Genomic DNA, 24901 nt, shown 5'->3' with positions numbered 1-24901 from the left:
AATTCTTCAAATATATAGAGATTAGAATGTGTAATCATAAATCTTCTTTTATCAAGGCTGAATACTGTAATACCATTTTTGCTATACAAAATGGAAAGCAGGATGAGTGACACTCAGCAGTTTAGATTCGGAAGCAACCTAGATTGCCATGAGCCAGCAAGGAGAAGCAGTTACTGGCAGGACTATAAAAGAGAGAAATTTGAACAAGAAGCTCTTTCAATCCTAAGAAGAGACTTGGGGAGGTTGATTGGGATTTGGGTAGGCCAAACCAAATCAATTTAGGTTTCCTGCATTCTGTTCCAATTGCTACCACACCTTCAACTTCTGTGTAAAGCTGTGCTATACATTCAATCAACTGAACATCAAGAAGAGATAACATCAATACTCAAACAATCTGGTTCAGGCCAAGGTACCTGGCCTAGCCAGATTGCAGCAGAGGACAAACCTCTCCAGCTGACAGTCTCAAACCTGATTACTTTTAAGTGACAGCTGATCATCAGTAGTTTTAGTCAAGCTTTCCTGACACCTCTTTCCTTCAACCCTGTTCCCTTTCCCTAAGCTTGTTATTATTAAATTCTAAAGCATACTTAGGTGGATGTCATCATTGCCCTAAGGATCATTGATTATATCCTTGGGTATCTGAGGGAAAGGGATTGCTCAAACTAAATCAAGTCTCAGTCAGTAGCCTTACCCATTCAGCTTTGAGGCCAGGATAAACAATCAAAGAAGCTGTGTGATCTTAACCCAGCAGCTTCTTATCTGATCACTTATTCCTGCGACACTGTTGTGTTGGAGCTGGGTGTACAGTTTAGTTTTAAATATTTCTGTGGGGTCTTGGGTGTTCACTGCCACAACTTGGTGTTCAACTAGGCATTCTTGCTCTCACTCAGCTCAGGCCCTCACACCATCAGAGGACCTTGGGCCACCTCTTTATCAGCTAACAACATCAACATAATACCCACAATTGCATCAATTAGACTTTGTATGACAATTTCAATTTCTTTCATTACATAGGTCAACTTCCTCTGAACTCTACCCTGGAAATAGTTTTCCTTCAATATGGCACCTTAAAGTAAACATAATCCTCATATGTAGTCAGAACAAGGTATGATGACCATTTTTCTTATTCTGTCTACTACAATTTTATCAATGCATCTTAAGACAGCATTAGCTTTTTTGGCTATGTCACATTATTAATTAGTGTTGTTCAATTTGAGAGGACTGGACCTATGACTCCTTCAACAAAAGGAGCTACCATCCAGTGGAGACATCCTCTCTAATAATACAGACCTGAAACTATTCTGAAACTTTATAGTTTTAGAGATTTACCAGTATTACTCATAAGGTTTAGTGACATACCTAGGGTCATACTGCCACTTTTGGTGTCAAAAGTTGAACTTGAACCCAAGACCACTTTAACTTAGAGACCAGCTTACTACTGCCTAATTCTCTGTCAGGCCTAATGAAGGATAAAGAATAGGTGGGTTGGTGGGCAGGAACAAAGGGGAAGTGAAGTGGCAAAGGTAGGTGCTCATTTGATCGTGTACTTGTCCCATTTTTTCTTTGAGTTATGGTGCTCCCAGCATCTGGCAGGGAAAATATGCTTGTTCTTCTCATACCAACTCCTCAGCATCACCTTTCCAGCATGTGACTTGTCCTTCTCTATGGTGGCATCACTGAGGAACCAAGCATTATCGTGGACATCAAAATTAAAGAGTGGCCTACTCTTCTCTTTGACTTTGGTGACAATGAAGTCATAGAAGTCATCGTCAGATGAGGTATAATCAGATTCTCCTTGATGTACATGGGTTGCTCCATTCCTGCTGACCTCAGTTCACTATAGTCTTTCCACAAAATCTCCAGGGCCTTCTGCAGGAACTGCTTCATCAAATTCCCTTCATCCTTTGGTGCCCAGAGCCATCTCAGTAATTAAATGTGACCTCAATTTCTTCACTCTTGATCTCCTGCTTGACCTTTCATTCCTGCCAAAGTTTCTCCTGGAACTCATTTTCCTTTTCCTCCTAGTGAGGAAGGCAGCTTGTGTCCATATTTGGGTTCTCCTCTGGTTTTCTCTTCTTTGAGAGGATCTCTTTCTCTTGTAGCTCTTCCTCATCCAGATCTTCCTCTTCCTCATCCAGGGTGAAATACAGAGATCTTCTGTTCTCTTCTTTTGCATTCCTTTTCTCAAAGTTCCTCTAGTTTGACCTGAGGCTCCGTAGCAGGGGTTGGCAACGTATGGCTCTTGAGCCATATCTGGCTCCACCTCCCAACCCGCCAGTCAGGGCAGAGCCCTAGGATGTGCCTCAGGGCCCTTAACCGCCACCCCCCTCCCCCCTCCATATTCCAGCGTCTTCTGCTTCCATCCTCCTCCTTCTGCAGGCGTTTATGGCTCTCACAGTCAAAAAGGTTGCCGACCATTGCTCCATAGATTGCTCCTTTTTCACTGACTCCCTCCACCCACCCCTCTTCTCCGACATCCCCACCCCCGGTCAGCTTCACCAGAGCTTCCTGCTTGGCTTTCATATCATTCAGAGTTATAAGTGTAGTGGATAAAATGGGGGGTACACTAAAGTTTGGGGTGATCTAATCCCTTGCTGAGTGAAGGAGGGGTAAAAATTGATTGAGGTAATAGGAGAGGAATGAAAGGGATGGTTGGGTTTAGGGAGGAATGGATAAGGCGGTATTAGGATGGTAAGGGTACAGGGTGAGGTGTTCAGGAGAGGCAGCTGACACAGACTAGACACCCAGGTTAGAGACAGAGGATATTGGGGTAATAGACTGAACCCTTCCAGGCAGGAAAGGTACTTTTACAGACACAAGGAATAGGACCAGACAGAAGTGGTTTGAATCTGACTTGAGGGCTTTCTTGTCAGTTTCTCAAGCCCTCAAAGGAGGAATCACAAGGCTCCTCCCTGTCAATGAAACTGAAGGGATTCAGGAGGAAGCATTGGGCAACTACTTCCTCCCAAGATGGATGCCTCCAGTTTCCCTCAGGAAATAAAAGAGAATTATTCCTTCCCTTTCAGCTTTGCCTAGTTTCTTCAACACAAAGATTCTCCAGAGGGTTTAATTAGATAACCAAGGGTTTTATTAATGTTTCAGGGTGGTCTGGAAGGAGAGAGGGGATTGGGGTTTCTGACAACTGCTAGGGAGAAACTCAAGATGGGGGAGGGTCTCAGGAACGGGTTAGACTGAGAAAGAACCTGCTCTCTCAGCTGAGGAAGATTTGGCTGCTTTAAGGTAGAGGGTATACTAAAGGGATAGTTTGAATTCAAGGACATCCTACTTGCCTATTGGGGAAAACTAAACCCACAAGTCTTTTCACTAAAAACCCAAAAGCCACCCTGCCTCCCAGAGCCCCAGGAAAACAGGCAGGGAAAACAGGGAAGTAATATGGAGAAGGTCAGGGAGAGGTCCAGAGAAATTAGCCAGGTTCAAATTATCCAAAGACAAGGCACAGGCCAAAGCAAACCGAAAGCCAAAATAGAGCTCTGGTTGATCCTTCCACTCTGCTCAAGCGTCAGGGACCAACTGAACTCCCTCAGAATTTTAAGGCTTCCAACTGCCAGAAATTTTCAGTTGGCCCCCTGCAAGAGCAAAACCCTCTCTTGCAACTTTTGCATTACACAAGACACATAGTGCTGGCCTTAAGCTTGGCCACTGCATCATAATAAGCAGAGAATTTCTTGTCAATGTTTGACTTCCTGATGTTTTCCTCAGTGATCCGAAGCTTCATCTGCTCCACCTTCTACCTGCTTCTTCATCAAATGCATGACACCATGGTAGCTGGGGATTGAAGCATCTCAGGCTAGGTTAGGTGGTTGAAAGAGAAGCAGCTCGATCTCCCACTGGATCCCTAAAGCTGGCAGGCCAGAGATGATGACTTCACCACCCTAAAATGATGACATCATTCACCCCCAATAATGATGTCACCACACCACTGTATTAGCATCATGTAGTAGGGCTGCTTCAGTCTCACCCCTCCTTTTTGCAAAACACTCAAGAATTGGGAATTTTTTTCCCAGATTATATGATCAAAAAAAAATTTTTTTTGATCCATGTTTTGACATTTTTTGATCTATGTTCTCTCTCTCCCTCCCATCCCTAACCCTTTTCCAAGATGGCAAGTAATATGCTATAGGTTGTAAATGTGTTCTATAATCCATTTCCATGTTCATCATGTTGTGAAAGAAGACATATATCACTAACACTTCAGAAAAATTCATGGATGAAATAAAATGAAGAATGGGATGCTTCAATCAGAAAGAAAAATTTAAAACTCACCAGACTGCCTTTTCAATGATGACCTGAACATCCACTAAAATCAACAGGCTTTCCTCCCCCCCAAAATGAATATCTTGCTATTTAGTAATATCTTCTCCATCAGTGTAAATCAATTTTTTGAACCCAAATATAGGCCTTTTATTTCTCTCTATTATATCTCTTCCGGTTAAATCTAGTTCCTTGCTGCACATCCTTGAAATCTTTATTGGATCTCAATTCTGTCATTTAGTATATTAGTAGCTTGAGCAGCTAGGCACACAATGGCAGCTCTTTGAAAATGGAACTAGGGTACTGTTATAGGAAAATATAGATTAAGATTTTAGTTAGCAGAAAGGAGACCTGGCAAGCTGGCAAGAGAATTTGGAATCTTGTCATAGGGACTTTTCACACAGTGACTCTGAGTTGGCAGTTGGCTTTGATTGCAGCTGTATGGGTGAGCCTGTGTGGGTTTTGGGATCTCAGTACTTTGGAGTTGGTTCCTTGGACTTGAATATCAGATCTTCAATCAATATCAATGAAGTTGTAGGTAGAGAACTGGATATATCTGTGCTGGAGGACACACAGATAATCCCCATCTCCCTCTCTTCCCACTTGGATTTTGCTTTATTGTGTAACCTGTGTTTCGTGGGACCAGCTGTGACATCTTTTTTTTTTTTTTTAATTTTTTTTAAACCCTTAACTTCTGTGTATTGGCTCCTAGGTGGAAGAGTGGTAAGGGTGGGCAATGGGGGTCAAGTGACTTGCCCAGGGACACACAGCTGGGAAGTGTCCGAGGCCAGATTTGAACCTAGGATGTCCCGCCTCTAGGCCTGGCTCTCAATCCACTGAGCTACCCAGATGCTCCCAAGCTGTGACATCTTAAGACAAGCCAAGGACATCTTCATGAGATTCTCTATCCCTGACAAGCCAGACCTTGCCCTAGGCAGTCTGCTACTAGACTTTAGTATTCAGTGTAATCTTAACCATCCCTCCCCTGGCAGTTCTCACTAGACCTGAGTGGTAGTTTGTCCCACTTCCCTTCACTCCCCATCCTAGTTTGTTATTAAATCCCTTTATACAGACCTTCCTTGTTTCTCATCCTTTCCTAGGTACCTTTATTGACAATTTGGACCCACTATGAATTAAAGTTGTTTTCACTGGTTTTATTCATCTATCTGTTATCCAGGTATTTCCCAGTTCAGTGAGTGTTACTTGTATTTATTTCCTTTAGTCAGTTAACTCTCCACTTTCCCCACTTTAGTGAGGGACTATTTAATACCCCTCATTACAGTACTGAGTTAGAAGGAATGTTCACCTCCATTATCCCCTTCCCTCTATTTCCAAATATCACTCATGTTTTTGCTCTTGCACTGATCAAGAAAATATAATCAACAAACATAAAATACCGGCTTACTACAAAACCTTGCTTTGAAACTGAGGGGTATATTTACATCAAAGTTCTTTTTAGAGCAAGGACCATGATCTACCCCATCCCTTAACTTCCCAACCCACACTCCAATACATTTTCTTTGCCTCTTAAGAGTTCCTTATCTGCTCCTTATGGAATTTCAGATATACATTTTAACATTTTCTTACTTCATTCTTTTGAGTGAACCAGCTAACTCAAAAAAAAAAAAAAAAAAAAAAAAAGAAACATTCCTATACATCTTCCATATTGATCACTTATCCCATTCAACAATGACAAGTTCTTACAGTTCCTTTTCATTCAGAAAGTGAAAAGGCTTTTCTCAATCTCTCCTGATATCTAGTTTCATATCTCCAAGGGCCTACTAGACATCTGGAAACTGGACATTCCATATCTATCTTTAATTCTACATGTCCAAATCTGACGTATACTTGAGTGTTAGATTTCTTTTAAAAAGCATTTCATAGGGGCAACTAGGTGGCACATTACCAGGCCTGGATTCAGGAGGACCTGGGCTCAAATCTGGACTCAGACACATCCTACCTGTGTGATCCTTGGCAAGTCACTTGACCCCCATTGCCTAGCTCTTACCATTCTTCTCCCTTGGAACCAATACACTATATTAGTTCCAAGATATAAGGTAAGGGTTTAAAATTTTTTTAAATTTAATTTTAAAAGTATTTCATAAAACAATTATACATGTAAAACCCAGTGGAATTGCTCATTGGCTCCAGGAGAGAGGAGGGAGGTGGGGAGGGAAAAACATGAATCATGTAATCATGGTAAAATATTCTTAATTAATTAATTAATTAAAAATTTAATTTAAAAATATTTCATAAATACAAAGAATGAGACATGCAATAAGAGGGAATGGAATGTTAACAGATCAAAGAAGTGACCTATATGAATTAGAAATGCAATTATTTTCAAGAGTTTCAACTACTGAGAGACAACTATTTATGGAGTTATACCATTTTCATCTACTGTAAAATCTGAGCCCAAGTTATACCTTACCTTGACCATGTAAGCAAAATTACTCTGTAGAGACTTGTTCACACCATTTTCATAGAGTTTTTTCCTAATGTGATTCTCAACTGCATCTCCATCAAGACCAGACTGATATCTTAATAAAGACTTTAGCATAGTTTCAAAAGGATGTGCTGAAAGAGACAGACATAACATTTCTAAATAAGTAATCAAGATACTCAGTTCTTCAGGTAGAAAACAAAAAAAGATAAAGTACTGAAAGTAACATAACCCACATGATTATCTCAATAGATGCAGAAAAAGCCTTTGACAAAATATAACACCCATTCCTACTGAAAACACTAGAAAGTATAGGAACAGAAAGGCCATTCCTTAAAATAATAAACAGTATATATTTAAAACCATCAGCAAATATCATCTGCAATGGGGACAAGTTAGAAGCCTTCCCAATAAGATCAGGAGTGAAGCAAGGATGCCCATTATCACCTCTATTATTTAATATTGTTCTAGAAACACTAGTGATAGCAATTAGAGAAGAAAAAGGAAATTGAAGGGATTAAAGTAGGCAATAAGGAAACAAAACTATCACTCTTTGCAGAAAATTTGATGGTATACTTAAAGAACCCTTGAAAGTAACATAACCATTTTTTCCCATTGGCTCTCTTTATTTTCTTTCCCAAGATTGAATGGCTCAAAATGGAATAGAAATTGGAAAGACTACTGGAATGCTGACTAGGAATAAGAGCTGTGTCAGATGACTAAATTTTCTAAGTGACTGAGATGTCACCAAAGGGGGGGGAAAAGGTTTTGCAGATTTTAAAAGGAATTGGACAAATCTAAATGCACACACTAAGTGTTTAAAAGGACTACCTCAATTCAAAATAGAATTAAATTTATCTTTTATCTACTTCCAAATATACCTGTATATAAAATTAAAACTTATCCTAAGTCTTTAGTCTTTATGGATCTCTCTCAACAAAAATCTCATTCAAAGTTATGTTAGTTTTGTATCTCAAAGTGAAATGTGTTCTTGGTGAGTAGATGATCTTTATCCTCATTATTGTCAGTAATTATTATATAGAAATAACCGCTATAACTTAATTACAGTATAACTCACTTTACATAAAATTATTTCACAGAATTTTAAAATAAAAGATCAATAAAAATTTTTTTAAAAGGACACTAAGTTGTTCACAGAAGTGGATAACTTGATCTTAAATCTTCATATTGCAGTATGAAAGTGAAGCTTTTCTCTATTAGACATAAATTCCCAGACAAAAATAGAAAGGCAGACTGAAGTTCTGAGAATTACAGATGTTAAATAAAGCAGTTCCCAGACACAAGAAAAATTCTTATGATTTAAAGAAAGGGAGAGGGAGGAAGAAATAAAAGCAGATCTCTGGGAATGCGGTAAAATTATAAAAAGGATGTAAAAACATGGCCAAAAGTACCTCACACAGCATGCCATGGACATGGCAATCATTTTAACCTTTTCCTTTCCAAAAATTTTCAACTTGGTCTACTGAAGAATGTTTTTCCCTGTAGGAGAATACAGCTTTGATTTTTTTAAAGAAAATGATAGGAATCTAGGATTCACTTTAGAGAAAGTAACATCATAGAAAACTTTCCTAGAGTGAAATTATTTAAATACTAAGCTAACAAAATGAATATAAAGTATATTTGCAAAGACCTAATAACATTAATTTTTAAAATAAAGCTATAAACATGATTAGTACTGTTATTCCCATTTTCAGAAATGACCTAACTAATGTGCAAAGTACAATATGATATTTATCTTTGATTTTTAGTTTACTGTACCAAGTTTTCTCTTCAATATGAATATATACTTATTATTTAACTATGGGTTAAAAATGAATAAGAAATAACAAGAAAGAAAATTAAACTTACATGTCCTATTGGGATTGATATGCTGCCTCAGTGCATCAATAGTGCCCAAACTAACCACCAGGCGCCTGCCAAACCAGAAAGACACTACTGGCCCATATCTCTCATGGAGATTTACCAGGAATTCATGTAAACTTCCACTATTTACAATATCTGGAAGATTTCCATCTCTGGTAGAAAAGCAAAATGGGGGGTGGGGGTTGGGAAAGAAACAGTTGATTTAATTTATTAGACTCAGAAAAAATTGCAAAAGTAAATATCTTTTATGCTCTCAAAAAAAGAAGAAAGGTTTGGCAAACCTTTTAGAGATCGAGAACCCAAACTCTACCTTCAAGCTGCCTGTGAGCTTCACTTTGGGCTGCTGGGCAGAGGGGAGGGGTGGGGCATGTGAAAAATGTTCTCAGGCGCTGTGGAGAAGGGGAATAGAGCAGCCCTCTCCAGCATGCTGGGGCACACATGCCACATCTTTGCCAACACAGGTCTAGATAGTTCAAAATCAATTATAATTTGCTTCAGGATATGATTTTGTATCCTGGGATAGCTGGTTCCCCTATTATATTTTCATCCCTATGTTCAAATAAAGGCATAGGTTTCAGATTATTGGGCCTCAAATAATGGTTATGAAACTGAAAATTGATTTTTAATTCTATTTTGTTAAGACTTAGTCAAGCTAGATTTAATATCCCCCTTCACTGTTCCTTACCCTTGCAGTTTACCTAAATAATTTCATGTCACTTGGGTGATAGTTCTTTTCTTGGGACTATATCTCCACACTTGTCTCTGAGATTTGTATTTCCACCCCTCACCCACTTTCCAGAATAATTTGTTTAACCTCAAGGTCAAGCTAATTCAATCAAAGCTATTGTAGTCATTCTCAAATTTCCAGATTTATATGTCTATTTATGTTTAAGGGGGTTTCAAAAGGGAAAGTCCAAATGATGTAAAGTCAAGCTGATGTCAGAGGTTTTTACTTTCTACTTAATCAGAAGGTATGTGTAAGTTACTTGGAGTTTTGTTCTGTCTTCTTGTAAATCACTATAAAAGATCCTGTAATTTCTCACTTTCATTCAGAGTCTTTGACTACCAAAACAGTCACTGATTCCATTTATTACCTAATGCTAGCTTAGATAATAAATTGATAGTGCTGGAATCTTTACTGCCCTTCATCACCTTTATTTCCATCTCAACAGGGTCTTTGTGCTACAGATTATCACAGACAACCAAATAGCTCTATTTAACACAATACCATCCTGCCCAAGACATCCAGCTCCAAAAAACACAAAGAGATCACATTAGGACCCTGCTCTAATTAGAAGAGAAATAGCAATGTTAACCTATTCTGAAACAGTGACTAGTTTCTGGCCTTTGACAGGGTGTATAACATATCTGTGGGAGAATATGTGGTAAAACAAGGACAGACAGTATCCTTGGGTCACAGGGTCCCATGAGACACCCTAATCTACATTAGCATGACTGAATGAACAAGTGGTATAGTGGGAAGAACACTAGTCTGGAAGTCAGTAGACCTATGGCCAGTCTCAATTCTACCTGTCGCTTGATCTTTGAAGCCTTTGTTTCCTCATCTATAAAATGAGAAGGTTGGCCTATAAAATGTCTATGAGAGTACTTTCTAGTCTTGAGCTTCTGACACAAGAGGCAACTGACACCACCTGCTAGTTCCTGTGGAAGCTGCTCTCAGAAGAATGGGGGAGGGGGAGGCACTGCTCCACAAGGCTTTCTTGATAAGCCATTTAAGTGGCCTTAAATGAAAACAGCTCTGCTATGGGAGTGACACATGCTCTCAAGGTGGCCAGGTGCTTGACAGAGCCTCAGGAGCCTGGCAGAGTGCTACACATCCACTAGAAAGTAGTTTCTTCTTCTTCTTCTCAACCACAACCACCACCACCACCACCACCACCACCACCACCACGCCTTCTGTCTTAGAATCAATACTGTGTATTGGTTCCAAAGCAGAAGAGTGGTAAGGGCTAGGCAATAGGGGTTAAGTGTCTGAGTCCAGATTTGGAAAGTACTGTTTCTGCAAATGTTGACTTCCAAAATTTTTTTTGACAATTTTAAATTCTACTTTGTTAAGAGTATAATGCGTAGAGGTTTCTCTCTTTTTAAAAAAGATTTTTAAATTTATAATTAAATGTAAGTTGTTCTGATATTCTGGGAATATCAACAGTTAAAACCAAATAATAAAAGCTACCCCAAAACTCTTTAGCTTCCCTATCCTACTCCAATTTTTATTTGTTGTGTATCCTATGCTGGGAAATTTAAAAAATCACCTCTTAGCCTAGGCAGTTTTTTTCCTTCTAATTTCCTTTCTCTTTCTGCATAACTACCCTGGGCACAGAAAAGAAGTATTATATGAAGTGCTGTTCTCTGTTGGTCCTCTTCAGTTCTGAAAAAGATCCATTCCACTAAATCAGGGGTCGGCAATGTATGGCTCGAGCCCCAGGATGTGCCCCAGGGGGCCCTTCAGCCCCGGCCCCATATTCCAGTGCCTTCAGCCTCCATCCTCCTCCTTCTGCAGGTGTTTATGGCTCTCATGACCAAAAAGGTTGCCAACCGTTGCACTAAATGATAAAAGAGTAAAGAGAAAGCCTGACATAGGAATGAAGTAAACTGTAGTCTAAAGAGTTAACAAGAATTTGAAAAAAAATCTGCTTTAGAGCAATACACTTTTATTGAAAATAATATTGAAAATAAATTTTGAAAATAATAATTACAAGCTGAGTATGTTCAAGGCCAAAGAAAGAAGTACTTACTTTTCTTCAGTTGGAGTAATCCCAGGGATACCTGAAGCTTGTCTAGAAGCCTTTAAAAAAAAAAAAGATAATTACTTAAGTATAACAAACAATCCTACTTATATTATATAGTAATTGCTGGTATTTAATGAACATCAACCATTTATTAAACTCTTACTATATGCCAGTCACTGTCCTAAGTGCTAGAAATGGCCAAAAAAAAATGGTCCCTGCTGTCAAGAAGGTTATATCTAAGAGGGGAGACAATATGCAAATAACTGTACATATAACATTTAAACAGAGTAGAGAGAAGTTAGTATCAGAGGAAAGGCATTGGCAATAGCACAGTACCTGAGCTATGGCTGAGATTTAAAAGAAATCTAAGGAAACCAAAAGGGGAAAAGGAGGCAGGAGAAAATTCCAGGCATGAAGGGCAGCTAGTGATAAGGCACAGGGCTGGGAAATGACCTCATATACATGATCTATTAGGAACAGAGAGCAAATGCAGGGGAGTAAAATCTAAGAAGACCAAAAAGAAAGGAAAGGCTAAAGTTGTAATGGGCTTTAAATGCCAAATAAAGGATTTTGTATGATACTAGTGGTAAAAGGGTACCATTGGAGTTTACTGAGTTAGGGGAAGGGAGCATGACAAGGTCAGTTCTTTTTTTTAGAAAAATCAACTTTAGGGGGCAGCTGGGTAGCTCAGTGGAATGAGAGTCAGGCCTAGAGACGGGAGGTCCTAGGTTCAAATCTGGCCTCAGCCACTTCTCAGCTGTGTGCCCCTGGGCAAGTCACTTGACCGGCATTGCCTACCCTTACCACTCTTCTGCCTTGGAGCCAATACAGAGTATTGACTCCAAAATGGAAGGTAAGGGTTTAAAAAAAAAAAAGAAAGAAAAAGAAAAATCAACTTTGATAGGTGAATAGAAGATAGACTGGAGTTAAGTCAAATTAACAAGTATTTATTAAACACTAACTATATGTTGTTCTAAGCACTAGAATGGGAAAAGACTTGAAGCAGAGACCCACCCAAAGATTGGTGCAAATGTCCAGGCATCGAATAATGAGGGCCCGAAACAGGCTGGTGATTGTGTGAGTGGTGAGGAGAGATGTTGAAAAAGTAAAAATGAAAAGACTTGGTGAATTCAAGAAAGGAGCTGAAGATGACACCAACTGCCAACCTGGGTGATTTCTCTCAACAAAAATAGAGGAGCTGAGAAGAGGGGAAGGCCTGGAGAGAAAGATGAGTTCTGTTTTGGACATAGAGATTTTGAGAGGCCTACAGGGAATTTGGGGACAGTTAGGTGATATGGTAGTATATATAAAATGCTGGACCTGGAGTCAGGAAGACCTGAGTTCAAATTCAGCCTCAGACACTTATCAGCTATGTAACCCTGGGCAAGTCATTTCATTCTGTTTCTTCATCTGTCAAATGAGGTGGAGAAGGAAATGGCAAGTCACTCTACTATCTCTGTCAAGAAAACTCCAAATGGAGTCACAAAGAGTCAGACATGACTTCGAAAAGCTACTGAACAACAAGAGGGATTTCAGTTGGAAATATTCAAAAGGAAATTGGTGATGAGAGCCTGGAGATCTGGAGAGAAGTTAGAGCTGAACACATTGATCTATATCAATCTGGGAATCATATGCAGAGATAATAAATGAACCCTTTGAGATGAAAATATTAACAAGATAGTTTAAAAGAAAACAATGGAAAAGGGCTCAAGACAAAACCACAGCTCTCTCCTCTGACCAACACATGTAAAGAAATGAAGTAAATCTTAATCTTTAGTTAAAAGGAGGGATAAAGGTGAGGTAGGTATTAGGAGGAGGAATGAAGGGGATAGCTGAATGTAGGGAAGGAATGAATGAGGTAGTATATTGGATTGTAAGGGAATAGATGGGGATATTCAAGAGGGGCATCTTAAAACAGGCTAGACACTGAGGCTAGAGACAGAGGATACTGAGGGAGATAGGCTGAACCCTGCAAGGCAAGGAAAGGTATCTCTATAGATACAAAGAAGTTGGGCCAGTCAGAAATGTTTAAATCTGCCTTAAGGGCTTCTCTTGTTAGTTTCTCAAGTCCCTTGAGGGAAGAGTAGAAGGGCTCCTCCCTGTCAGTGAAACTGATGGCAGCAGGAAGTCTTGGGTAAGACTTCCTGCCAAGATGGTTGCCCGCAGTACCCTCAAGAAATAAAAGAAAATAACTCCTTCCCCCTTCAGCCCTTGCCTCAATCTTCAACACAATAATCCACCAGAGGGTTTGAATACATAACAAATGGGATTTATTAATACCAGGGTTAATCAGAAGAAGAGAGGGGGTTAGGGTTTTGTAACAGCCTTTAGGGAGAAAACTAAAGGTGGGGGAAGGGTCACAGGAGGGTTAGACTGAGAGAGAGCCTGTTCTCTCAGTCAGGAAGATTTGGTTGCCTTAAAATAAAGTATTTACTAGATCAATAAAATAAAGGATAGCTTGATTTAAGGATGTCCTACTTGCCTACAGAAAACTAAACCCACAAAGTCTAGTCACCAAAACCAAAACCATCCTTCCTCCCAGAGCCCAAAGGGAAATTCAGGAAAAATAATAGGGGTATAATATGGAGAGGTCAGGGAGAGGTCCAGAGAAATCAGCTAGGTTCAAATTGTCCAGAGACAAAAGCACAGGCCAAAGCAAAGCTGAAAGCCAAAAGCAGAGCCTCAGTTGGAACATCAGCTCTCTTCAAGCCTCAGACTCCAACTGACTTTTTTTGTGAAGATTCTAAGACTTAACTGCCAGGGCTGTTTACAGTTGACTCTTTGCCAGAGCAAAAGCCTCTGTTACACCCTTGCATTACATACAATACCTCAGGTCTTTTACTAAGCTTAAGAAGACAGCAATTAACCAAGTATAAGATATTTCCCAAATTTGTTTTTTTCTTGTATTAAGGAAAAATTTGTCTTTAATTTCACTGTTACTTCATCAGAATACAATTAAAATGATTTTTTTTCTAAACCCTTACCGTCCGTTTTGGTGTCTATTGTAAGGCCAGGGGTTGGCAACTGGGCTTAAGTAACTTGCCAAGGGTCACACAGCTAAGAATTATCTGAGTCAGATTTTTAACCCAAGTTTTCCTCATTAAAATAAAATTTAAACAGCTTTTCTTAACTTTTAAGGGGAAGCTACTACAGAGTTATTAGTTAGAAAGTAATTGATATGTGTAAGGATGGGATTTGTGCTAGGGGCATGGAACATTTCAAAATGTTTAAATTAAAGAAAAGAAATTCAATTATCTTTTAAAAAAAAAACTACTCTTATCTTCTGTCTTAGAATTGATGGGTTCCATTGCAGAAGAGCAATAAGGACTGAGCAATTGGGGTTAAGTAGTCTGCCCAGTGTCTCACAGATAGGAAAAGTCTGTGGATTTATTTGAATTTAGGACCTCCCATCTAGAGACCTAACACTGTACCTACTGAGCCCCACTAATTATGATTTTTTTTTTAAGTATATAATCTCTTTGACTTACATGAACCAAAATTAGTCTCCCTCAATTTGGCAACAAAGAAAGGATTGAAATTTTTCTCTTTGCCCAAATTTTAAAATGTTTTCATCATTTGTTTTGCTTTTAAAAAGTTCAAGTCTTTGACTTTTTTATTTTCCAAATTTCATTTTGATATACATACATCTCTTGCCCACCTATTCACGCAGAACTGCAAGTATCAGTTTAACAGTCAGAGAATGTTTTTCCCTTTGCCTTTGTATCCCCATGCTTAACATAGTACTTGCAAACTGTAGGAGCTTTAAAAATATTTAATGAATTGAAATGAATAAATGGGCAGCTAGGTGGCTGAGAACCAGACCTAGAGATGGGGGGTCCTGGCTTCAAATATGACTTCAAACTTTTTCCAGCTGTTGGACCCTGGGCAAGTCACGTAACCTCCATTGCCTAGCCCTTACCTATCTTCTGCTGTGGAACCAACACATAATCATACAGTATTGATTTTAAGACAGAAGGTCTTATGAATCTTAAATAAATTGAATATGTCATACTCTGGTTTAACAAAATCCAGCAAACATTAACACCAGATTATAAAGGGAAAAACACTGTCACATGGAAACTGATCAAGTTGGCAATACACAATTTGATTTTATTATAGAAAAAAACATTAAAAATGGAAAAAGCAAAACAAACAACTCTCTACCCTCAACAAAAACAAAATAGTTCCATATACTTTAGATTTAAACATACGTTTGCTTCTCCTTATCTTAGGGGACTGATGCTTTCAAAAAAATTTCACTAGAGAAAAAGGTCATTACAATCTAAAGCCTAAATCTAAAGCAACAGAAATAAACCGTGTCCTCCTTTATTTGTATATTTCAGGTGGTGGAAGTAAAGTTATATATTTTGTGAGAAGTAACATTAATCTTGGGGCAGCTGGGTGGCTCAGTGGATTGAGAGCCAGGCCTAGAGACTGGAGGTCCTAGGTTCAAGTCAGGCCTCGGACACTTCCAGCTGTGTGACCTTGGGCAAGTCACTTGACCCCTATCACCCACCCTTACCACTCCTGGGCTAAGGACGGTCCCTAGCCCAGATGAAAAAGGAGGAGGGTTGGGCATGGGGCTAGCAACCCCACCCTGTAAAAACTACATCTGCTAAAGAAACTGCAACCTAAAGTAGGGGCAGCTGGGCTAGCTCAGTGGATTGAGAGCCAGGCCTAGAGACAAAAGGTCCTAGGTTCAAGTCCGGGCTCAGACACTTCCCAGCTGGGTGACCCATTGCCTACTAGAATGGAGTCCCAGGATAAAAAAAAAAACAAAAAAAAACCCATTAATCTTAGCTTGTTCTGAAATGAAGGTGTGTCTCTCCCTAACCTCCAAGCAGCACAATTACTTGAAGGAGCTTTTGAAGTAATAATGTATTTGAGCTCCTTAGGATACACTTATCATTATCAATAAACATCTATTAAGCACCTACATTTGTAAGACCTAGTGTTGTGGATAGAAAATATAAGAAACAGTTTCTGTTTTAATGTGACTTAAAGTCAGGCTACTATACCAAATGATACAAAGAAGGATATACTAAATTCAACATAAGAGGCACAATCCTAGCATAGAGAACTTCTCTCAGGTAGGATTGATAACTTGGTTAATTTTCTTGACTAAACTGTAGTAATGGCGATTTACCTTGAAATATTCTTCCATTCCCTTTTCTCTCTCTACTCACACAACCACTAACCCAATCCAGATGCTCATCTTTTCTTTTCTGAACTACTGCCAATAGCCTAAGGGGTCCTGAAAGCCAATCTCTTCCTTTTTCCAAATCACACCCCAGAGAGCTGTCAATTCAATATTCCTAAAGCACAATTATGACCATTTCACTCCTGTCAAACCCTTACTCTGGTTTACTTTTCTAGGCTGATCAAACTTTTACATCCCTTTGTATATTGTCACATGGTCCACTACATGATACTCCTTTTGGGCTTTTGCACTGGCACCTCCTCCTCTCTTTGGAAATTCTGGAATGCTTCCCTTCCTCACTTATGCCTCTAGGCTCAACTCAGGTGACACAAGGAGGCCTTCCAGGATTTCCCCAATTATTGGTACCCTCTTTCCTAATCACTTTGAATTTATTTTGCATATAGTATGTATTTACAACTGTTAATATTTTATTTTTCCCTAATTGTATGTAAAAACAATTAACATTAATTTTTTTAAGTTTGATTTCCAAAATTTCTTTCTCCTTCACTCTGTGAACATGTTTTATTCTCCTAAATCCTTTCAATCCTTGCAAGCAGGACTGTCTCATATTTGTATTCATACCTCTATCTCATTAATATGGTACTTGGCATATTGTATTAATGATGGTTTGATGAACATTATAAGCAACAAAGCTACAATAGAGGGTATAATTTGATCCTTACAACAACCCTCTGTGGTGAGAAGTTCGCATACTAACATCGACTTCATTTTATGAGTAAACCGAGGCTATGACCCTGACAGTCACCAGACTTCTCTAAATGGCAATTTATTTCCACAATAAGCTCCTTAAAGGCAAACATTCTGCGTTTTCCACATCTTTGTATTCCTTAGAAAGTGTCTGACCCATTGCAAGTATGCAGTGTTTTCAATATACTATCTATTGAATTAAATTTAGGCTCCTTTAGGGTAGGGAATATCTTTTGCTTTTCTTTGCATCCCCACCGATTAGGAAGGGGACTAGTACAAAGTAGGTGCTTAATAAATGTTGGTTAACTGTTGGAAATGGCAAACCACTACAGTATCTTTGCCAAGAAAACCCCAAAAGGAGTCTCGAAAAGTTGAAACCACTGAAAAACAATCTATTAAATGAGACTGTTCGGCATGGTACAGTGGAAGCATAAGTGGAAAAAGAAATTAACCTGGAAGTCAGGAAAGATCTGAGTTCACTCATGCCCTCCGCTATTCCTTAAGCCTGACCAGAGGCAGATCCCTAGAGTAAATTGCGGCTCGGTTTCCTCATCTGCAAAATCGGGATAATAACTCCCCAACAGGGCAGGTGATTAGCAAAGTGTTGGACAAACCTAAAAGCTCCACATTAACGGGAGCTTCTATTATTAGTATTATTAAAACATCTCCCTCCTAAGTGATCAAAGTAATCTTCCTGCATCACGAAAGCTTCCCCTTAACTACTGAGGGCAAAGGGGGAAGGTTTGGAGCCACCTGTAGAGCCAAAGAGGCATATCCCAGACTGGGAAAAGCACACCTGGGATCAGAAGGATACTCGAACCCTTTCCATCTAGGCTGAGCTAAGTGAGGAAGGGGGAGGCCAGAGCCTGCGCGTACGAACAGTGAGGTAAATTACAAGCAGCTGTGGAGGGTCACAAACCCTCCACTCAATCTCACAGGGTGGAGGAGGTGAGGAAGGGAAGGGCACGTGATCCCCACGGCATCCGCCCCTCCCCCCAGGCCCAGGGAAAAGGAGCAGGGAGCAACATGGCTGCCCCGCCCTGAGCATCCCCTTCCCTCCCTCTCCCTCCCTCCTCCTGCGGCAGCCGCCGCGTTGGCAGAGAGAGGCGTGAGTGAGCCCTCAGGGGCGCGGCCGGTTACCGGGTAGAGGTACAGCACGGCTCCCACTAGGACCAGCAGAAAAGTGACGGCGAAGATGGCGAAGTCCAACATGGTTCACCCCCAGCCCTGGGACCCCAGCCTGGGATCGATTGTCCTTCTCGGTCGGCGGCTCCGCAGCCTGCTGGGACCAGCCCCCGCCAGGGGGTGGGACTACGAAGGGAGCCCGCCCAGGGGCGGGGCCGCTGGTCTTTGGCCGCCAGGGAAAGGGTAGGGTTCGCAGTCGATAGCCGAGCAGCCCGGCGAGCGTCATGGCTTCTCACCCTTCCAGGCGGCTTCTCCTGATATCCAACTCGCGGCTGTACGGGGAGGGCTACCTGGAGCACTGCGAGCAGCAAATACGCAGCTTCTTCGGGGGGTGAGACTTGGAGCTGTCGAGGAGGGTCCGGCGAATGGGGGCTGCAGGCGGCGAGGTTGTGTGCCAGGAATCTTGCCCTGTGTCCCCTCCCCAGCCCCCTGGAACTCTCCTTCTGTGTCCCAGCTCCTGCAATCTGGGGTGGAGGTGGGGGTATTTCCCTGTGCCTCTGTAGAGCCCAAGGACATTCCAGAACTCGAGGAGCCGCAGCCTAGCCCAGAGGAAACTTTAACTTGTCCGCGGAAGGGCTTCTAATCTGACTCAGAAGGGTTCCCACTCTGTCCCAGAAGGGTCCCGAAACCTAACCCAAAAACTTGTCCCGGAAGGGAGCCTAATTGTCCAGGAAGAGTCTCCTAAACGGTCTCAGAAGGGTCTCCTAAACATTTTTCTGAAGAGTCCCCTAAACCTGTTTCAGAAGAGCCTCTTAAATTGTCCCAGAAGGGACCCCTAAACTTGTCCCAAAAACTTGTAGTAGAGAGTTGCCCTAGCAAAATGTTCTCATGACTTCGCATTGAGTCGTAGTGCCCTTTTTGTATCTTTTATGTTAGCATCATTAAGTCAGAGTTTTCTCCCTCAGACAGGGAAACCCATAGTCACTTTTCCTTACTGTCCCTTTCTTCAAGTGAAATGTGGGAAATGGCCCAGAGAAAATTTTTGAACCTAATCCCTCATTTGGCAAAAATATTATACAATGCCAAGAATTTGTAAAGATAAGACTTTAAGACTAACGAAAAGAATAGGTAGTATAATTAAGGTAAGGTAAGGAAGTGTGCTAAGTAAAGGGAGGGGGAGACAGTAAAGAGAAATAGGTAAGAGAGTAAGAGTAAAAGGTAAGAGTTTAGACAGGTACGGGTGAAAGGTGGTAAGTTAGGGTTCTCAGGAATGCTTTTTATCTTGCTTAACTAAGGGAAGGGGGCAGTTGTTGCCCTGTGTCTACAGGGAAATGAAGTCACTTTATTCTTGGTCCACTTTGTTTCCTCCCCGGGGGAGGGGAAAAGGGAAGGGAAGGAGAGCCAAGCTCAATATAAATAGGATGCTGATGATATGCTAAATGGGGCGGTGGGGGTGGGGTACGCAACTTTAAGCCTAGTTTTGCTCTTCTGAGCAGACTTTTAACGAATTGGTCCTTGTCCTGAATGACTGGGAAACTGAACTACCTGTATTTGCTCTCTAGAGATCCCAACCTAGGACCTGGCTTTTGCCCAAAAGTTGATGTGAAGAGTTTTCTCAAAATTGTGAATCTAAACAACTGGTGTTTTATGTGAAAAGTGGCCCCATTCTAATCAACTAGTTATTGTTTTTATGTTCTTTTGATTGTGTACAGCTACTTGGTGTGGTTTGGGAGTTCTTTAGGACCACATTAATACTATTCGTCCACTTAACTTTAGAGATATGCTCTTTTATGATAAGTGCCTATTGCGTGAGCCTAAATGACCTTTTATCTTAGACGCCTTCTGATAGTGCAAATCTCTGATAAAGAGAATTTATATATTTCATAAGTTGTACTTTTATGTTCAGTTGTTTAAGGATTGGCCGGTGTATCAGACCTGTTAAATAGTTGAATCCTTGAACGTTGTTTGGAGGTATTAGGGCCAGGTGAATAGATTATGAAGATAGGCTCAGATGTCTTTTTAATTTTCTTTACTTTTCTCCCCCTTTTTTTTAGACATTTATTAATATTCGTTTTTAATCTGTTTACATACTTTATGCCCCTACTTTCCCCTTCACCCCCCCACCCCCACCCATGGCGAACACACATTTCCACTGGTTGTAACATGTGTCCTTGTTCAGGGTCTATTTCCCATTCATGTCCCCCTCAGCCCATGCATTCAAGCAATTGTTTATCTTATAGGTTTCCTCTCCTGCAGTCCTTCCTCTGAATGTGGGTAGCATCTTTACCATAAATCCCTCAGCACTGTCTTGTGTCATTGCAGTGCTGCTGGTACAGGAGCCCATTACATTTGATTTTACCACAGTATATCAGTCTCTGTGTACAATGTCTTCTGGCTCTGCTCCTTTCGCTCTGCATCTCTTCCTGGAGGTCTCTCCAATTTGCATGGAATTCCTCCAGTTTATTATTCCTTTTAGCACAATAGTATTCCATCACCCGCATATACCACAATTTGTTCAGCCATTCCCCAATTGAAGGACATCCCCTCATTTTCCAGTTTTTTGCCACTACAAAAAACTTTTCTCCCTTTTATTATTTGTCCATCACTTCCTCTTTCCCTCTTGAGCAGATGTTGTCTTTTCTTTCTCCCCTTTTGCCCCTCCCCCATAAAAATTCTGAACTTCATCTGAAACTACTTTATACTGCAGTAGAAATTACTAGTGTCAGGTTAAGGCATTCTCTTCTTGGTGAGTCTGCATTTTACGTTAAAACAAGAGAACGCCTAAGTAGAATTTCAAGGAATAACTAGAATGCAGAAGAGAGATTATTTGGGAACTCAAGTAGAATATTTAACTAGATTCCTGAAATCAGATCTCAAGGGCTTCACTTTCGTTTCTGTATAGACAGATAGATGCATATGTCAGAGAGTTATCAAAATAAAGATAACAATTTAAATGGTGAGAGCTTGTGAGATCCTTCAGTCAGAGAATACGTAGAAAATAGAAGGCTCAGAACAGGGCTGAGGGGTACAACCACTTTTGGGGAGGGACATGATACAAAAATATAGTCCAAAAAAGCAACCAGTTAGGAATGAAGAGAACTAAGAGCAGTTGCAAAAAAAAACAAAAAACAAAAAAAAAAAAAACACAAAAACCAACAAAACAGAAAAGAATATCCAGGAAAAAGAACAGTCAGCAATGTAAAGTGCTGTAGAAAGGTCCAAAAGGTTGAGTATTGAGGAAAGATGTGGCAGGAAGTGACTATTAGTCATTTTGAAGAGAGCAATTTAAGTAGAATGATAAGGTTTGAAGCCAGATTGCAAAGCACTTTGACATGCAATATTTCATATTATCCTCAAAGCAACCATGGGAGGTATCTTTTGCAAGAACACTGGCACATCTCTATAGATGAGTTGGGAAGAAGAAATCCTAAAATCAGTCCATTCCAAAAAAAAAAAAAAATGATTTTTCAGTTCACTTGGGAATAAGAGAAAAATCTTCCCCCAGATTTTGACACATTCTTGCATTTAAGACTTATTTATTTTGTGTGTGTGTGTGTGTGTATATATATATATATATATATATATATAATGAATATCTCATTAGTTTCAGGGTCAAGCTTGGAAGTTTAGGCTGGTTTTTTAGTTCTGTGAGTAACTTCTCTATAAACAGACCCAAGATGTGCATTCTCTTAGGACAGAACCATAAATCAGATCTATTCACAGCAAGAACTAAGAAATATTTACTGCTAAATCCTGTGAAAGTTTCTCTGGCAAAAATGTTTTTCTTGCTTCCCCCCCCCAGAAAAGTGAATCGGGTTCTTTTTATTCCATATGCACTTTATGATCGAGATGCCTATGCCAAGACTGCAAGAGAAAAATTTGAAACCTTAGGTAAAAAGCTGCTTCCCTCATTGCAGACTATCCAGAATGTTAGTAATTAACTAAATTTTAGTAATTTAATTATCAGTCAACATAACCACTATATATCATGCTTATGCAAAATATTTTGGGAGCCCACGTATTTGGTAGACTTGTCTAAAAATTGAACAGAAATCTAGGAATAGTTTTCTCCTTTTTTCCCTATTCCAAAATATAGCTGGGGACTTTCCTAGGAAAGTAATTTTTACCTTAAATCTCAGAATTTCTAGTAATAGTATTGCCTTCAAGAAGTAGTATATCAGTGAATAGAGATCATCTTGGAGTCAGAAGGACCTGGGTTCCAGGAGTCTAATACTGACATACTGGCTGTGTAACTACAAGCATGTCATTTAATCTCAGAGCTCAGGGTAATTTTCTTTCTTTTTTTTTGTTTTTTTTTTTTTAACCCTTAACTTATTTGTATTAGCTCCTAGGTAGAAGAGTTGTAAGGGTGGGCAATGGGGGTCAAGTGACTTGCCCAGGGTCACACAGCTGGGAAGTGTCTGAGGCCAGATTTGAACCTAGGACCTCCCATCTCTAGGCCTGACTCTCAATCCACTGAGCTACCCAGCTGCCCCTCAGGGTAATTTTCTAAAACCAAGTTAAAGATGAGTTGTCAGTCAATAGGGAGAATTTTAGAGTTCCCCAAAAAGTTGAAATCAGAGGTCTAGATTAAAAAAATGGTTTTCAGGTCACTTTCATGTTTATCTTCACATTGTTAATAAATCATTTTATAATTTAACACACTAAGGCTTTGTGGGGTTAACTTACCCTAAAGTGCCAGAAGGCCTGGCACTAACATCCAGTATTTCAGCTATCTTATAAAGCTGAAGATAAGCTGATAGCTTTTCTCTGCCAATTTCTAATGATTAAAGATGTTGCCTCTTGTCTATGCAGAAGTCATATCAGATGTGAATAAATCAAATTCTGTTTTGAATTGAAGGATATGGGTTAGACAGCATTCATGAATCTTCTGATCCTGTGGAAGCTATAAGAAAATCTGAAGCCATATTTGTAGGTAAGTAGTGAAATCATCTTGAATCTATAGTTTCCAAGACTTACTTAAATTTTCTTTTTAAATTTTGTTTTTAAAAGTTCTAAATTATAATAGGTCTTTAAGAAAAGTTACATATCTAAGATAGTAAAGCTGGAACCATTGTAAAGGTATGACTAAGAAGACCACTCTGTAATTTCAAGTTATACTTTAGCTAGCAGCTTCTGGATGGAAAGGTTTTGCATAGGAAGTTTTATTTTCCTGAAGAAGTAAAAAGTAAAATTATTTGCTTATTAGAGAGACGCAGTTAGAAATTTTATAACTTCATCTTGGAGCTTAGCATATGATATTCTAGGCAAAGGATATAGCCTTACTAAGAACAACTTAACCCAGCAAAGCTAAGCTTTGGAGGGAAAAGGGAATTTAATAAAGTAAACTGCTTACATTCTAATATAAGGTGATTATATGTATGTCTTCCTCTGAACCTTATTAGGGGGTCCTGAGGAAGTTTAATTAGATAATTCCTGTGAGTGATTCTGTTTTTTTCCTAGTGATTTTAAAAGAATAGAAAGAGAGGGCAAGAGAAATATAAAAAGCAGGAGAAGAAGGTTACGGGGAAATTACGTCATTTGACTATACAAGTAAGGAGGAAAGGATGAAGGGAATGGCTGACCCTTGAACCTCACTCATCTGAACTGATCAAAGGTGGGAAGAACACATATACACAGAATTGGATAAAAAATACATTTCATTCAACAAGGAAATAGGGAAAGGGGAAGAGGGAAAATTAGAGGGAAGGTAGATTAAGGGAGGGATTAGTCCCAAGTAAAACAAACTAAATGTGTACAAAAATATAGCTCTTTTTGAAGTAAAGAATTAGAAACGAAGGAGGTGAACATCACTTGGAGAATATCTAAACAATATGTGGTATAAAAAAGATGGAATACTGTTGTACTATAAGAAATGATGAAGGGGTGTCTTCAGATAAACCTGAGACTTTGTATGAACTGATAAAGAGTTAACCTGAATAGAACCAGGAGAACTTTTATACAAAGACAACAATATTGTGAAGCCAGACAACTTTGAAAGACTTGGAAACTGATTAGCCTACTGGCCAGCCCCTGCAGAAGACTAATGATAAAAAACAATACTTCCCACTTAATATAGAGATGGAGGACTATAAGAGCCAAATGAGACTTTTTTTAAACATGGCGAATATGAAGATTTGTTTTGCTTGACTATACCTGTTTGTAATAGGGGTTTTGTTTTTCTTTTTCATTGCAGGGAGCAGAGTAGAAATGTGGAATGAGGTAGATTTTTTGCTGATTGAAAAAAAATAGAATTTTAAAAAATGTCTTCTACTTCCTGGCAAAGAAGTTATGGACTTAGAATACAGATTTTCTAGTGGGGTAGGTGGGAGAAGAGAAGGAATATTTTTAATAGAAAAAATAAATAAAATTTAATTTTTTTTGAAAGGAAGTACAGTATAATGGACCTTACAGTTAAGAAAGTGTGAGGTCATCTTGTTCAATGAAGAAGAATCACAAGGAATCAGCTGACCTAAAGCCCTACAGCTGGGCTACATACTGGGAAGAACGTTTTGAATA

The 24901-nt window shown here is 39.6% G+C and overlaps 2 protein-coding genes and 1 pseudogene across 2 annotated transcripts in view; 1 reads left to right on the top strand and 2 right to left on the bottom strand.

Moving 5' to 3' along the window:
- LOC123242704 (cytochrome P450 20A1) overlaps positions 1–18469 on the bottom strand; it is a 72581-nt gene extending 54112 nt beyond the window's left edge. Inside the window, exons 1-4 of the mRNA XM_044670648.1 lie at positions 18398–18469; positions 11356–11405; positions 8585–8751; positions 6704–6849 (exon numbers count right to left, since the gene is read on the bottom strand). Of these exons, the coding sequence (XP_044526583.1) occupies positions 6704–6849; positions 8585–8751; positions 11356–11405; positions 18398–18469 (435 nt within the window). The remainder of the gene's footprint in view (positions 1–6703; positions 6850–8584; positions 8752–11355; positions 11406–18397) is intronic.
- On the bottom strand, positions 1532–2523 carry LOC123239199 (annotated as a pseudogene).
- Positions 18453–24901, top strand: part of LOC123242705 (alpha-aspartyl dipeptidase-like) — a 28914-nt gene continuing 22465 nt past the window's right edge. The window contains 4 exon segments of the mRNA XM_044670649.1: positions 18453–18475; positions 18477–18773; positions 22185–22273; positions 23244–23318. Of these exon segments, the coding sequence (XP_044526584.1) occupies positions 18453–18475; positions 18477–18773; positions 22185–22273; positions 23244–23318 (484 nt within the window).

This window comes from Gracilinanus agilis, chromosome 3 (genome assembly GCF_016433145.1).
Source record: "Gracilinanus agilis isolate LMUSP501 chromosome 3, AgileGrace, whole genome shotgun sequence".
Lineage (NCBI taxonomy): Eukaryota > Metazoa > Chordata > Mammalia > Didelphimorphia > Didelphidae > Gracilinanus > Gracilinanus agilis.
Note: the sequence above shows the minus strand (reverse complement) of the source record. Positions and strands in the feature narration are given on the sequence as shown.